At 52.7% G+C, this 15,994-nt stretch overlaps 2 protein-coding genes across 6 annotated transcripts; both read right to left on the reverse strand.

Moving 5' to 3' along the window:
* Nucleotides 1-1,746: 1,746 nt before the first annotated feature.
* On the reverse strand, nt 1,747-3,463 carry LOC116446697 (interferon lambda-3-like). 2 transcript variants are annotated; one of them, XM_032114909.1, is made up of 5 exons: nt 3,040-3,463; nt 2,710-2,772; nt 2,427-2,570; nt 2,254-2,325; nt 1,747-2,144 (listed from the first exon to the last, which is right to left on the reverse strand). In XM_032114909.1, the coding sequence occupies exons 1-5, from the start codon at nt 3,199-3,201 to the stop codon at nt 2,034-2,036; spliced, it is 552 nt and encodes a 183-aa protein (XP_031970800.1). In that variant the 5' UTR covers nt 3,202-3,463; the 3' UTR covers nt 1,747-2,033. The 2 variants fall into 2 exon arrangements, with proteins under 2 accessions (XP_031970800.1, XP_031970799.1); XM_032114908.1 differs by having other exon boundaries at nt 1,747-2,325.
* Nucleotides 3,464-5,597: 2,134 nt separating this feature from the next.
* On the reverse strand, nt 5,598-13,494 carry LOC116446695 (putative methyltransferase DDB_G0268948). Of its 4 annotated transcripts, none has more exons than XM_032114907.1 (8): nt 13,022-13,494; nt 11,855-11,983; nt 11,443-11,603; nt 10,312-10,525; nt 9,578-9,678; nt 9,315-9,452; nt 8,655-8,791; nt 5,598-6,745 (listed from the first exon to the last, which is right to left on the reverse strand). In XM_032114907.1, the coding sequence occupies exons 2-7, from the start codon at nt 11,963-11,965 to the stop codon at nt 8,701-8,703; spliced, it is 816 nt and encodes a 271-aa protein (XP_031970798.1). In that variant the 5' UTR covers nt 11,966-11,983; nt 13,022-13,494; the 3' UTR covers nt 5,598-6,745; nt 8,655-8,700. The 4 variants fall into 4 exon arrangements, with proteins under 4 accessions (XP_031970798.1, XP_031970797.1, XP_031970795.1 ...); XM_032114906.1 differs by lacking the exon at nt 5,598-6,745 and adding an exon at nt 8,368-8,536; XM_032114904.1 differs by lacking the exon at nt 5,598-6,745 and having other exon boundaries at nt 8,368-8,791; nt 13,022-13,489.
* Nucleotides 13,495-15,994: the final 2,500 nt, after the last annotated feature.

A 15,994-nucleotide genomic window follows, 5' to 3' on the forward strand; every position in this document is an offset into this window, starting at 1 on the left:
ACGCCGCCATATTGGGGCGCTCCGTCAGCAGCAGCGGGGTCTTGCAGAGCCTGAGGGAAATTGATGTCGTTTGAGTCATCTGTCCCCAGGCCTAATTTTCGCACCTTTTGTAAACGGAATCGCAGAATCATTAAGGTTAGGAAAGACCTCTGAGATCACCGAGTCCAACCTTTGCCGGATTTCCAACGTGTCAACCAGACTACGGCACCGAGTGCCGCATCCAGCCGTTCCTTAAACACCTTCGGGGATGGTGAGCCCACTACATTCCTGGCCAGCCATTCCCAATAAATTCCATTCTTTTACTGTCTCCTGACACTGCTATGGAAATGGGGGTGATTCAGCTGCAATATAAATTACGCTGAGTCTATGGCAAATAGCAACACACCAAGAGGGAGGCAAAAAAACAATTGCCAGGGTGATTTCAGGAGCAGAGCTTAACCAGGCTGCAGCGTTTGCCTTAGTGCCTGCTTAAATTAATCAACTATTTCGTACATTCCAGCAGCAGATGAGTGGAGGACTAGTGAATCAGACAGAATAGTCAATATTAATAATCAATATGTCACTAATATCAATATGCAATAGTCAATCAGATGAAATAATTAGTCATATGGAAGCACAAGTCCATCAGATGGAATCTCTGTAAAAAATGATTGTAAGTGTGCGTTTAGTAGTGGAGGGTGAATACTGAGGTGTCATAACTAGACTGACCAAAAACTTCAGAAATTTTCACAATTATGTAGTATCAGCCCTCCCATCCGTAAAATAGGTGCATAAACTTAAGTTCTTCCATTTGGTAGCTTCCACTAAATAAGGGAACCGAAACTTAGCCATTAGAGCAGCATTCAGGTTAGAAGGTGTGATAAGGCAAAGCTGGAGACCTGACACAAGGGAAGTTTGGCAGACAGCTACTGAAATACTCACTGCATCCTAAGCATTCACTGCAGTGATCCCACTACCCCTTCCCCAAAAAGAAATTGGAATTTAGCTTACTGGAATCTAGTTAAACCAGCACGGAACTGCTGCTTAGAGCCTTTTTGTCCCTCCTCAGGCTTTTCTCTCCAGATCCATGTATTGCTTGGATAACACAGCACAGCAGGTTTGGACAGAAATGTTCTGAAAACAAGCTCCCCCCACAGATGTTGGCTGTACACAGGTTCCAGAGAGAGATTTCTTGCAAGCCTTCGAAAGCGATGGGTGAAACTGGGAGCAGGGCCAGGAGGTGGGGTCCCAGAGCAGGCAGTGATGGCATCTGCCCGTTCCTGGGAGCCCAAAGTCACAGAGGCAAAGCGTTCCTGCAGCCTGGTTTTTTGAGAGATGAGCTGCGCCTCCTAACCAAACCCCGGCATCCATCGGGAATTCCAAACACGCCTCCGCGGGTTTCCCTGCCCTTGGGCGATACTCGCCCAAGGGCGTTTCCCTCTGGACGGGTTTTCATTGCCTCGGCTGCTGCTCCTGACATTAGATGGCAGCACATGGGTAGCACCTGGGGCATAGCCAAGCGACAGAATCTATTAAAGCCCTCCAAAAAACCCAACATCCAGGCTTTTTCTCCTCTCCCCAGATTAAACGCAATGAGGTTCCTTTCGGGCAATGTCCTTGGCAAGGATGTGCAGGCGATACCTGTGCTGTGGTATTGCAGAAAGGCATAGTAAAAACATGTGATGGCAGCTTACCTGCTTACGGTAGCTACTTTAGTTTTCACACTAAATAGCACGTAAGAAAATAGTTTACACAGGCAAGTATGCATAATATAGTCTTTAATAAATAGCAGGTAAAAAAATAGATTTCCTTAAAAACATTTTGAGAACCAGAAAAGCAAAGGCATCCTATAAATACGCATTTTCACGTTTTTTCAGGAAGGGCATTACTTTGCCTTCTCCCGAGCCAATAATTTAAAAGACTAAGAAAAATAATAAAAAAAAAGTTTCCGGAGTTCGCATAAGTGAGGAAAAGGGTTCAAGAGGAGGTACAGCGCAGGCGTTTCTCCCGGCCCTCCCGTGGGGGCGGTGGCGTGGGCTGGCATTCAGGGCACTTCAGCACTTGTCCTGGAGGGCCGCGCACCGCAGGTTGTCCAGCACTTGTAGGGCGTGCAGGATGGTGGTGGCCCTCAGGCAGGCCGTGCTCTCGGTGCTCTCGGTGCTGTCCTGCGGCGGGGAGAAAGGGCGGCTCAGCACTGAAGTGGGGCTGCAGCGGGCCCCGCAGCCGTGCGCTCGCTGACACGCCGGGAGCCGTCACCCCGCTGGCCTGACTTACCGCCCGCATGGCCGCTTGCAGCTTGTGCAGCCAGTGCCTCAGTCTGCCCGAGGGCTGATGCGAAGGATCCACCTGCAAGGAGAGCGGCTGGCTAAGGAGCAGCCCCGCGGCGCGGCCGCCAGCACCGGCGCCGCTGAGCTGGCCCGGGGCAGGGCTTTGGGGGAGGCACTCACACAGCCCCGCACATCCTCCCGCGCCTGGGTGAAGAAGTCCAGGGGCCGCCGGCGCACCTCGGCGAAGCTGGGCACAGCGGGGAGCTCCAGCATGGCGGTGGTGAGGTTCAGCTCGGCCGCCACCAGCACCACTCGGTCGGACATCTGTGGGCGGGAGTGTCCTGGTTAGGGACCCGAAGCACCAGGGCTGGCAGATGGGGGTCTCGAGGACCTGCCCGGGGGTTCAGGGGACCGGCTGACAGGAGAGGTGTGCCCCCTTCTTACAGCATCACTTCACACGTACCGGCAGGTCTACTGCATTCCATTTCCGGTGGAAGAGCCTGGTGTTGCATTTGTGGTTGTTCACCTGCAGGCATAAACCAAGAAAGAGACTGAAAAACTCGCATCGTGACTTTTGGCAATGTTGTACAACCCTGGCCAGCTTTGACGAGTTTGAAACCAGGACAAAATTTGGCCCAGCATCCTTCATGTCCCCAGATACCCTTGGAAAACATCTTACTCATCCCCAAACTGCTGCAGAAAACATGCACCTTGTCACTCAGGTCTTGAATTCAGCATCCCCTCTCCCTTGCCCCCCGCCACCCCACTGTCCCCTGTTGCCAGCAGTACTCACAAACTCTTTTCTCATCTTGTCCACAGCCTTCTGTTCCTCGGGTGCAATGTTCTGGTACTTGGACAGCCTGCAGCCCTTCCTCAGGGTGTCATGGGGAAAGGCAGCCCCCAGGCTGACCCCCAGCACCAGCACGAGCAGTGGGGTGAGGCTGAGGCACAACATTTTGTCAAGGAGAGCTTGACAGTCAGCGATGGATTACGATGGGTGAGGAGGCTGCGGTGCCAGATGCCAGAGAGGATGAACCGGAGGACTCCAGGCAGGATTCGCTAAATTTCTGATGCAGAGGTGCCTGACAGGTGCCACGGGTGGCTTGTTCAGACGTGGAGTTGCTTCACCTTGCTCACTGTGGCTGCCTTGCTGCTCCATCTCCAGCTTTTTATTCCTGCCTGGTGCTTTCATATTCGTAGGAAAACCCAGCGCTGGTAGAGCTGGAAACAAGAAAATGAAAGTGGTGGAGGGAATCTCCGCTCTGTTACCTGCACTGCTGCCTCCAGCCCTGCTGCCTGCTCCGCCTCCACCTGGGATGCTGGGGGATGCTCGGGCTGCTTCCAGCACACACACCCTGCGAGGGGGCTGGGGGGGACGCTGCTGTCAGGCTGAGTGGCTGACAAATGGGGGGGACACCAGCATGACCCAGCCCCACCCCACGCTGAAAGCTGCAGGAGACACCTGGGGACAGCAGGTTCCAGGGGAACAGGAGGGCTTTGGTGCCTCCTGAGCGGCAGCAGGAGTTCATGCCTCAGTTCCCCGTGGGAAAGGCCATGTTGGGGAGGGGGCACTGCACAGTCCAGGCTGCAGGCATGAGCTTTATGTCTGTGTTATCCTGAGGAACTAGGCTCACCACCAAAGCAGGGAAAAAGGTGAAAGCAGAAGCACTTCCACCTGAAGTTTTCCTGGTGGGACACGCAGTTGTGGAGGGAGATGTGGATGAGCAAGGCTGCCACCCTACAAGCCACTGGAGCTGGCTGGGGTTTCCTCCCTGTTTAGCCTGGAGACACAGACAGGGTGTATTGACATCCGTCTGCTGACAGAATGGTTCGGCACACTGTCCTTCCCTCAAAGGAACCTCCTGTGGTGGCTGCTGTGCTTTTAGTCTCACGCATTCATCAAGCATTAAATATAAAAGATTAGGGCAATACCTGGATCTAAGAAGCAAAGACAGTAAGAAAGTAACAGGCATAAGTGCACTTTGCAGGGCCTTGCACAGTGGCCACAGAACACTCCAGGAGGAACCAATTTTTAATATTCATATTTGGAACTAAGAGGCGGATTTGAAAGAGTCCAAGAAAAGCAGAAAAGTTCTTGTGTAAGCATGTGTTAAGGTACACCTGCAGGTGAGCAGAGTGGCATGGATGTGGTCATGGAGGTGGGCTGGGACCTCTTGACATCATCCAATCCAACCCTTGCTCTGGCAGGATCAGCTGGCACAGGTTGCCCAGGTTGCCCAATTCTGAGCACCTCCAAGGATGGAGTGGACACTTCATGACCTCTCTGTTTTTCTTGTGTTCAGATGGACTTCCCCTGGTTCAGCTTGTGCTGTGCTGTCATTAAGCACCACCAAGAGCCCCCAAGGCTCCTCTCTCAGCCTTTCCTCATACCAGAGATGTTCCTGTCCCTCATCTTCATGAACTTGACTGGACTCCTTCCAGTCCCTGCCACATCTCTTTCCCACTGAGGAGGCCAAAATTGGACCTAGCACTTCAGGGGTGGCCTCACCAATGCTGAGAAGAGGGGAGGAAGCACCTTCCTCAGCCTTCTGGAAACACTCCCCCCAGTGCAGCCCTGGATACTATTCACCTTCTTTCCCACCAGGATACCTTCCTGGCTCACGTTTAACCTGGTGCCCACCAGAACCCCCAGGTCCTTTTCTGCCATGCTTGTTTCTATCCGGGCAGCCCCAGCATGTCCCGGTGCATGGGGCTGTTCCTCCTCAGGTGCGGGACTTTGCCCTTCCCCTTGCTGAGCTTCTGAGGTTCCCATCAGCCCATTTCTCCAGCTTGTTGAGGTTCCTGTGGACAGCAGCACCATGACACAGCTGGGTCATCCACTTCTCCCAGTTTGGTGTCACCACTGAACTTGGTACAGAGAGAGTCCCCTGTGCCTCATCATCCAGATCATTAATGAAGAGGTCGAATAGGACTAGCTGTTGACTCAGAGGGTCCATCCAGCCCTTCCTGAGCCCTTCCCCTACTCCAGCAGCATCCCAGAGGGCTCAGGTCTTTCCTGGAAAACCATGGTGGAGATGAAAATGAGAGTGGGTTCATTCCACTTTGTCCAAAGCACAGACACAGCTTGGAGAAGAGCCAGGACAGCAAAATGTGGTGCTAAAGCCCCAGAGTGTGGTGGGCGTTAGGTTTTCAAGTCATGGTGTGGCCACTGGACCAGGCTGCTACCCAGGCACTCATGCCAGCCTCCCTCACAGCAGCAGGTTAGGTGAGGTCAGTAATTAAAAGCCTGAGCCTGGCGTGTGCTGGGGTCCCTTGTCCGCCCTCTTGGTGAACAGAACAAGGGCTCTGTCTTTCCTTTCCCTCCCACTGAAGAAACCCACAGAAGATTAATTTTTATTCAACACAACAAAGTTCATGTTCAATTTAATTGTGAAATACAAGTCCAAACCAGCATAAATAACTCCACTTCTGTCATCCCAACAGGCACAGCTCAGCTGGAATAGAGGGCACCTTAGCAGAAAATCCCAACAGATGTAAAATAAACATGGCCCCCAGTGAAAGAGGGGTGATCCACCACCACCCACTGTCCCACACCCCCAATCCCTGCCGAGACACTTTCGGGCCACCCACCGGGTCACCGAGCAGCACCACATCCTCATGGGACAGCTTTGGCTCCTATTTCCCATCACTGTGGCTTTTGTCTCCCAGGTGTCATTTCTGTTTGGAGAAGTAAAGTGAAACCTCATCTCTTCACACATGCAAAAGGAAATTCAGAGGCACCAAAGAAAAGCGAAAGCTGCGGGGCGAAGCCGGGCCGTGAGCGCAGCCCCCAGCACTCACGGCGGCTGGGATGGAGGGATGAGGATCTCTCCTGGGGGCCTTGCTCAGGTATTTGTGCCACCCCCAGCCATAGCCGAGCCCCCAGGTGCCTGGGATGGGGTCCTGCCATCGCGGGCTTTGGCGCACGCCTTGCACAGCGATGTCACGCTCCACCATAGCCCAGCCAGCAAAGCATGGCTGCGTTCGCCACAGCTCCTCCAAACCGTGCCAGTGCCAGCTCCCACCCTGGCAGCGGAGAGTTCCCCAAAGCCAGCACAGGCTGGGGACATCCCACTGTGCCCAGCAGAGTCTGCAGGGCACTGGGGACCCACAGTCATTCCAGTCCCAGCTGCCAATGGTGCTGTGCCCCGAGAGCAGCTCAGATGGCGATGATGGAGCACCTTCCTCAGGTTCACCCAGCCTGAAGGCTGGAGCCACTCGAGCTTGCTTGGAGCAAGAAATTCCAGGTGTGTGGGGATTCCAGGTGTGTGGGATTTCCAGGTGCGAGAACAAAAGTGAAACCTGACTGTGGATGGGGCTGGCATCAGCACTGGGTGAGGCAATCACTCTGTGGTGACTCATTGGCTCCTTCGTGTCACAAGCGTGGGAAAGCCTTTCGCCACAAGCCAAGCCACTGGAGTGAGTAAGGATGAGCCCAGATGGCTCCTGACCCCAGTGGGCCCATCTGGGAGGAAGTGACTCCTGCTAAACTGACTACTCTGGGTAAAGAAGACAGAAAGAACAGAAAGTGTGCCCCAAAACAGCCAGCTTTAAAAATAAAACCTCCAGGTGACATGTGGGAGTCCTGCCCATGGCCCAATGGTGCTGGGACAGGGGACATCAGGTGGGCTCTGCTCATCAGTCATCACTGGACCTGTCCCTGCCAGCCCAGGATGCCAGTGCCACCAAGGTCCCCCAGCCCCACTCCATCCCCCAGAACCCTTCAGCACCGCCCAGCATGCATGAGCTGCAGCAGCCACCTCGAGGGCTCTGCTGCAACACCGTGCACAGTGGTGATGCAATCCCTGGCGTTACCTCATGGCCGGGCACCCACTGCACCATTCCGGTGCAGGGAGGGGAAGACTTTTAATTTAAATTACAGACGTAATTAGCAAGCAGATTCAAACTCGTTTTAAACTTAAAGTGAGGAAAAAACACAAACACTTCTTCCCCAGAGCCTTTTTGCCAGCACTGTAGAGACACAGGATGTCTCCTCTTGGGGGACCCCTCCCTACCCTGGAATGTCTGTGGGGGATGCACCTCACAGGGACCAGCCCTGCCAGCAGAGCTGGGGCTTCCCCGGCCCAGGCAGCTAGACAGGCCCTCGGCATCACAGCAGTGGTGTCACCCCATGCTGTCCCGGGCAGGAGAGACCCCTCACTCTCACCCACCAAGGAAGGCCTGATGGCTGCTGCTGGCTCATACCCCACCTGCACCTGGAGCAGCCCCTCAGCCAGTGACAGCAGGGCTTGATCCAGTATTGCTGCTCCAGCAGACAGCCATGGACAGAGAGATCAGCCTCCCAGCCACGATAGGCTTCCCACGCCATAGATGTCCTCCCGAGACCTCATCACCCTCCTGGGGGACACAGTAGGGGCAAAGCCTTTGCTCCCCACCCTGGGAAGCTGAGGGGAGCTCAGTCAGGACCCTGAGAGCCCAGGACCTCAGCAGAAGTACCTCCAGCCCCCTTCAGGTGCACTCTCTTGGGCCCAGAAGAGAGATGGCACTTTGCCTTTCTTAAGAATGCACTGACGTAGAACAGAGTGAGGGCACAGCCCTTCCCATGGTTTCAGGGAAGCTTTCTTGCCAAGGACAGGAATTACAGGAAAGGGAAAGATCCATGCAATGGCTGGGCCTGGACCTGAAATAGCCAGAAAGCAAACACGAGGTGACCCGTGCCAGGGTGTGCCCAGCCCCCTTGCCCCTCCCCAAAATGCAGCCTCTAATCTTCCCTTTGCAGCATGGGTGGGTGATAGGGGCACAAACCTGCTCTCCTTCAGCAGTGATCCCATAAAGGCTCCTGAGCTGTGCTGAGGGGCCTCACTAGGGCCAAGGCAGTCCTGGGGCAGGTAAGGTGCTGATACACCTACACCAGCCAGCAAGGCACCAGGGATGGGGGCACATTGTGGGTGAGAACAGCCCCTTTCCAGGGCAGCCTTCAAAGACAGTGCCCAGGTCCTCACTCAGGGGCAGGGAAAGGGGTCAATGGCCCTTCCTACCCAGAACCCACCTTCCCCATGGAGCAGAAGGGCACTGAGGGCATCAGGACAGCCCATGTAGCACAGTTCTTTCCAGCCCAGTGGGTGCTCCACAGCCTCTTTGTAAAACAGGAGCCACAGGCAACATTTTCTCAGCTTGTTTTTAATTGTTATTAATGGTGTAAGAAATGCAGTGAGCTTCTCAGCTGTGAATCTCTTCCCCATATTATCAGACCAGCAGTCCAAAACAGGACCCTTCCAGTGCCAAGAGAGCAGCACTGGGCAGACTGCAGGACCAAGGTGGACAGGAACCTGAGGGGCATAAAATCCCATCTGCTTTCCACAGACCAAAATTTCAATCACCAAAATCAGCACCAATCTTCCCAAGGAATACGAGCGGTTACAAGCAGGGTTTTAGGAGATAGCCCACCTTCTCCCTCCATTGTAGCACCACGTCAGGAGAAGAGTTTACTCTCTCAGCACCCCTTGCACCCCAGCACGCAGACATGCCTCACCCAGAACTCCACTGGGGTCTCACGAGAAGAAACTCCCATTGTCTCCAGCATCCTGAAAGGAGAAGCAGAGGAAGGGTCTCACCCTGCCCAGACAGCTCCCACCTGAGCAACACCCACAACCACAGACAGGTCTTTTCCAACCACAGCACAGAGGTGGGGATGGCAAATGTTTCCAACTGCTGCACAAGGGTTGTTCTGGTCAGTGAATAAGTGAGCTGGATGCCTCCCCTTCCCAGCAGGCCCTTGTTGGGGCTGAAACAGATGGGTGAAGATGCAACCACCAGTATTTTTCATGCCCTTTGCTAGGCTGAAAGCAAGGTAAAGCAACTCAAGATAGTCTCATGTCAGAGGTTTCCTGGATTCATCAGTGCAAGCACATCCTACAGCTACATAGACTTAAAATTTAAGGATCTGCTGTTTAACCCCTGACAAGTATCCACCCCTGGGGGAAAGGAGGGAGCACATCCCTGCACACTCACTTGCAGCTTTGAAGGGGCCTGCACAACCTCCCTCTGCATGCACTGTATAGGACAGGTCCTCTAGATCCTGCTTGTTTTCCCAAGCGGTTTCCTCACCTCTTTTCAGTCTCTTGGAGGAGGGACGTTGCAGCTTTAGGGTCATTCTTCATAAAGGTTTGATATGGAGAGGCAGACTCCATGTAACCAACCACACCCTCAACAGTCATGGGAATTTGGTCATAGATATCAGTGATTCTACAAGAGACACAGGGAAGAAAGGAGCATTTGCAAGTTGAATCTCAAAGGCAGGGGAGCACGGACAACAGGTTGACATAGTGGTGAATAAAGTATCTGGCACCATCAGAGGTGGTTCTGCTCACCTCTTCTTGTCTGGGAATGGCAGGGCCTCGAAGATCTCTTTGTAGTCTTCCAAGACATATTTTAGTCTATTATGTGCGTATTTTAAAATCGTGTCCCAGCACTGTAAAGACAGTGTATTAAAAACAAACACAAAACCACGTGAAGTTCTCAACTGCCACTTAACTCAGGTTTGGGCCTACATCTGATACATTCATATGTGTCCTTTTTTTAAAAACTACTTGTTGCATTAAAATACACCAGCATCTTACAATACATCTTGCTTAGTGTCAAGAATTCAAGGATCCTATTATAGAAATAAGGGTCCTGTCCTCCCTACACAGCTCTTACTCATAGTGGAAAGTCTCCTTTTATCCAATTGTTAAAACACCCTTTGTCACAAAAGATTACTAAAAAAAAAGACCTCTTCCCAACAGTTTCTACTTCCCATTCTTTTCACTGTGATCAGGGCAACAGGAAAAGTCTCTTGGACAATACCAGCCCCCAAATCTGCTCTGGCATCCTTCTCACCCCCACCAGAGTCTGCCCTGTCAGTCCTCATTGGTCTCTCCTCATGATCCAGCCAGCCCTGTGTGGGAACCTCTAAATCCTGCCTCAGCCTTATCCCTGCATTTACTCATCCTTCTTCCCCATCCTGCATTAGGATTCGTCTTGCCATACCCCCTCAGTCCCACTGCTTTTCTCTCTGCATCCAAGTGCTACACATCTCCCTCATCCTGAGGTTTTCCCAGCTCACCTCCCTGAAGACTTTGGTGAGCTTTTCGGAGCAGTCTCCATAGCGCAGGCTCATGTCCACGGTGTAGGTGCTGAGGGCCACGCAGCCGCCCGGCTTCACCACCCGCTCGGCCTCCCTCATGAACTTGGCAATATCAAACCAGTGCGCGGCCGTGAACGAAGTCAGGACATCCACGGAGGCATCCTGGAATGGCAGCTCCTCTGCAGGGCACACACTGCAAGGAGCAAGGGAAAAAGCCACGTGCGATATGGTGTAGGAACCCAGAGTGCCAAGAATATTTCTCTGCCTGTTTTGAAGGGTTTTTACCCCCCTGAACAACACTGTTTTGACCTCCAACCTTGGAAAAAACTGCCTACAATCAGACAAGAACTAGAAAATACAGTGGTGTGAATTAGGTGATAGACTACTGTGTAAGATTGTCACAGGCTGAAAAATTTAGAGGTTTTGGGCTTCTCTTTGTAGCAAATAGATAAGAGCAAAAAACATCAAAATGGAGGATTGTTGTTGTTCTCCAAACCTTCTTCTTCTTTTACTACTCCATATTCTGCAGTAAAAGTAATCTGGGATGATTGGACACAGAATTCCACAGTTCTTGGCCATGTTACTGAATAATTGGTAGAAAAGTAAAAATAATATAAGGTTTTAGTAACCATTGGTTAAATTATCTTTAAAAGGCTGTGTAAATCTTGATAATCGGACTTCTCTCCTGCTTTCTGTGCTCTGTGTTGAACCTGGGTCACGCTGGTGGCTCTGTTTCTCTGATAAGACTTAATAAACAACTATCTGGCAGCTCTGAAACGCCAGGAAAAGTCTCAGTTTATCTTTTGGAACTCCTTGCAAGGACTTCAAAAATATTCTCTCCCATCAGGAGGGATTTGATTTACAGCACGGTTCAGGGTGAATATGGGAATTACAGAGTAGGACATGAAGTCAGGGAGTATTTTTTTGATGGTTTGGGATGCAAGACCATGGCTGCTGGAAGTCTAGGATAATGCCTATTCACACCAGGAATTCCATCAAATGAAATCTTTGGTGCCAACTGGCTCTTGCAACAGTCCTACTCACAAACCACCATCTCCATGTGAGGACCCCAATTTTGCCTTCAGCTGAGCGTGCCCTCCTGACACTCACAGGTAGGAGATGTTGGGCATGCAGGGCGTGTCCTTGGCCTCCTGGATCTGCGCTTCGCTGATGTCCGTCCCCACCACCTTCTTGAAGTGCTCCCCAAGGAAGTGAGTGCCTTGTCCAGACCCACAGCCAACATCCACCGCCAGCTCTGCAGGGATCACCTTCTGCAGGGAGGAGTAGATGTGTCTCAGTGAGCAGCCACCCAGTTCCTGTTCTTTTACCCCATTCCTTCCCCAGCACCCGCTCAGGAACAGCCTTGGCATGGCAGAACCTGCAGAAAGCCTCTTCTTGGCCCTCATGTGGCCTTTGAGCCCTGCTGATTTATCTTTCCCTGAGGCACCAACCAAGGCGACACTCCCACCTACAATTAAATACTCCTTGGATTTTTCCTACAGCCTGGCCATACCGCACTCACCTTTTCCTGCATGTAGGAGAGGATGGCCTGCTGCAACTCTTTGCCTGGTGCAAACCTGTATTTCTGGTAGACGACCGCATGCTGTCTGCCCTCGAACATCTGGGTGGCCATGCTTGGCTGACCTGGCACCTGGCAGGAGGCAGCAAGCCGGGGATGTCACACGACACCAAACTCCTGCCGCTTCCTTAGCCCGTGACCGCAGGCACTGAAGCCTTCAGTTCCCCGCAGGGCCCCGGGGAGGACTTCGCCCGTGAGGCTTCAGCAAGGGAGCGTGAACCTGCTCGCCAAGAATCCCTCCCACAGCCCTAAGCTAATACCAGGAACAAACCAGCGGCGTCCGACAGGAAAAGCTTTCCAGGTTTTTTACACACTCCATAAGGAGTGTTTAACTCCTTTGCTTCCCCCACCCACCCGGGTGTTTTCTCAAGTAAATCACCATTGCTGGAATATCTGTGAATCTGGTGGTGACCGAGCAGCGAAGCTGAAAACTACCAGTAGAACAGGGTTTTTTTTTTTTTTTGTTTTAAGGAAATACGTGTTTTAGTATTAGCAACACAATCCCAACTCTACCTTGCGCTTTCTGAACCATCTGCTGGTTGTCGGCCCTTCTCGCCCAGGAGCCACTCAAAGTCTCTCGCCCCACCGAGCCCATCACCACGCGTGGAGGCGAGCGGGGCCCTTCGGCCTCCGCACAGCTCAGCCCCGGGGAGCCACGGCAGCTCTCCGGGCACGGCGCTCCCCCGTCAGCCCCGGGCGCTCCCGGCGCGGAGCCCGGGCTCATCACGGCGCGCCGGAACGCTCCCGGCCGCATCCTGTTTGTGTCGGTGCCCGAGCAGGCGCCGGCCGAGGCGGCGGCAGCTCCCGGGGCCCACCGCGAGCACTGCTAGGAGGGCTCCGTGCCCCCTTTCCCGGGGAAGGACACCCGCTCGTGTGCCGGCAGCGAGCGAGGTGGGCAGAGGGCTCACGGGCAGCGAGTTTATCGAGCACAAATACATCGGAGATCAAGGATTATTTTGCCTTCATGCAGGAAGAGATGCTCAACCAGCTCAGGGCTGGAGCTCGCAGCAGGGAACAGCAGCGCTGCCAAAGCGCTGTCTGGAGGGATCCTCCCAGTGCTTTCCGTGCGCTCAGAGGACCCTTCTCCCCGCAGCCACCCCCGCTCCTTACCGTCGGCAGCACCCGCAACAGCGGCTCCCAGCACCTCCCAGTCCAGAGCTGCGGGGCCGGGACGAAGGGGAAGGCGGGGAAAAGCGAGGAACGGCCAACGCCGCCCCCAGTACCGCCCGCCTCGGCAGCGCAGCCCCGCTGCTCCCCCTGCCCAACCGGGGCGGTGTCGGGGGGCAAAATCCAGAAGGCAAGTTCAGGAGGCTCGATCCCACCGACATCCTGGAGCCCCAGAGCCGAGCCTTGGCCTTCACACAGCTCTGTGGTTACTAATTACAGCTTTCGAAATGCCTACGGATCCTGGGAGTGCTCAGCAGCCTCCACATCTCAGGAAGCAGATGCAGAGCCCAGAAGATGCTGCAAGGTAGCAGAACAGAGTTCAAATGCTGCAGGCAGCTAAAGCTATGCCTACAGAGCTCTATCTGTGCTGAAATCCAGCAGAAAGAGAAAATGCAGCAGGAGCCCCCAGCAACAGAACTTAAAGAGCTCAGAATGATGGTATTTCAGAACTAAGCAGTTTGCACTGATTTGGGGCAGGATTTCACCCCTCCCTCAGGAGAGTAATGTTAAATCCATGCAGCTGAGGCCAACGGAGCCGTGGTTTGCTGGAAGCACAGCCCCTTCAGTTTGTACTTTGCACAGGAGTCAAAGGTCCATGCTAATTAGCACAGACTTTAAGCCACTCCTAATTTTAAGAGAAAGCAGTGAACTTACTCAAGGACTGAAGACAGGGGCCAGCTTGAAGCAGTTTGCTAAATCAAAGCATGGGTTGGAGGTCCCGGGCTTGTGTCCCAAATGTTTTATTTGGGCCACCTGCTGCTTAACCGTGCAGGGGTGTACCTGCACCAAGAGAAAACACTATGCAATCACCAAATGCCCCTGTGTTTTCATAACCCGGCTCTTTGGGGTTTGGACACCCCCGTTTTGGCTGTATTTTGCTGAGAGCATGACTGCAGGCAGGAAGGGATGGTGTCCCAGGCCTCAGTCACCTGCCCTGGTCCGAACTCTGTGGTCCCTGGGCTGCTCTCATGGGCAATGCACGGGTGATGTTTAACTGGGGATCTTCCGGCTACAGCTGACACCAAACACCTGCAGGAAAACAAAACACCAGCCAGGCATGGGCTGCAAATGGCACCAAGCCTTTCCTAAGCTCTCCCAACCTTTGGCACACTGGATTCAGCTGCCTTTGACTCCCTACTTCCCTACTCCAAGTCTATTGTCCTCCCCGAGGGACAGCTGCTCTCTGATGGCCCTGCACTATGCAGCAGTAAATTGGTTTCCTTGACCTTCGGGTTGCTGAGCCTTAGGCCAGATGTGGGTTTGAACACCAGGCACAGAGGACCAAACACTGTCCGTCATCCTTCCCTGCCCACTTATTACATCCAAAGGCTTTAAGGAATGCCAAAGTGCCCTAAGGTCTTCCCGATTTGTTCCGCAAACCTTCAGGCCCCATGGATTTGAATTATATAGCAGGGTCCTGGATTAATAGACCTTCATTGGGAATGCATCTCACTCTGAAGTTTACTAAAACTGAAAAAAATAATCTATTTTAGGGGGGAAAAAAGCCAAAGGAGATGCTTGCCAGTCCTCCTGTGTCACTTGGTATTTTTCAACAAAGGGTTTCCCTGTGGATGGATTGCTTGGAACTAAAGGAAGAGGAGGCAAATGGCACCATTACCCAGCTGCATTTAATTTACAAATTTTATTATTTTAAATTTCATTTCAGCTTTGATAGACTTAGAATCTCTTTGCTGGACCACACGAGAGGGAGGATACCCAAAAGGCTGGGTGGGCTGGGGTCCCCCTCCCCATCCCCAGGATCCCCTGGAGAAGCCAGTCATATTTCTCTTACCTTATGGAAAACTTGATTTGATTTTAAGATCCCATGAAGGCTTTAGCTCTCGGGAGACTCTCCTCTGGTTATTTGTTCTCTGATGGAAAAGGAGCAAGATTTATTATCACAACGAAGAATAAAGGGATTGGGAAATAGTTGGTATTTCTTCAAGGATCTTTTTAAACCTAGAGGGCTCAGACTTTAAATTAATGAAGAACATAATTCTCTTGGCTTAAAAGCAGTGGGGTATGGATAAAGCTCCTTGTAGGGAAGAGAGCTATCCACAAATCAAGGATGTCTCAGTCGATGTGTTAGAGCTGTGCCTCAAGATCTCAGCTGGGATCAGGGCTATCCCTGGCATTTGCAATCACTGTTTGTGTCAAAAGAAAGCCCAGATGAAGAGACCTAGATGGTCAGCCGGAGAGGAGAGGGAGAAGGGAATTCCTGCAGCACTGACTATTTTGGGGAAGTGCATCCGTGCCGTGCAATTGGCGGATCCTTGCAATCGCAGCCGGCAGTGGCTGGTGATTGTCGTGCTCCAGCACACAAAAGGCTGGAGGGGAAACAAAGGGAGGCAGGGACACGCTCAAGGGCAGAGGAGGAAGCCTGCAGAGGAGAGCGCCCTTGGCTTTGCAGTCCTGCCTCGGCTCATCCGGCCATAAATCCTTCCTGATGGAATGATTGATGAATAGCGCGGGCGGGAGCTGGGAACACGGAGAGCAAAGCCCAGCACTGGGGGCTTCCACAAACAATAACAGCAAGTCCTTCTCCCACCGTTTCACCTTTTAATTAAGGAAGATGGGAAATCTGGTTGTGGGACCAGCGAATTAAATGAAATTTAGAAGTCACCTGAGAATCTGTGGCAGAGCAACCTGGCATCTCCCATTTCCCACGCAGGGGCCGGATCCACTGCTGATGAATTAACAATTCTGGAATAAAAAGAAGGAGAGAAATGTGAGCTCAAAATAATCTTATTTCACCTTTCCTTGCACGCACTCACTGGGCACGAGGATGTAGTAGCTGATATTATTATATCTGCTGGCATAAGCAAAAGGTCCGGTGGCGTCAGGAAGCCGCTGTACTAAAATTAAATAACTCTTGGGGATGTGCGTGGCCAAACCAGACTCAGAGCAGTTGCTCTG

This window comes from Corvus moneduloides, chromosome 7 (assembly GCF_009650955.1).
Source record: "Corvus moneduloides isolate bCorMon1 chromosome 7, bCorMon1.pri, whole genome shotgun sequence".
Lineage (NCBI taxonomy): Eukaryota > Metazoa > Chordata > Aves > Passeriformes > Corvidae > Corvus > Corvus moneduloides.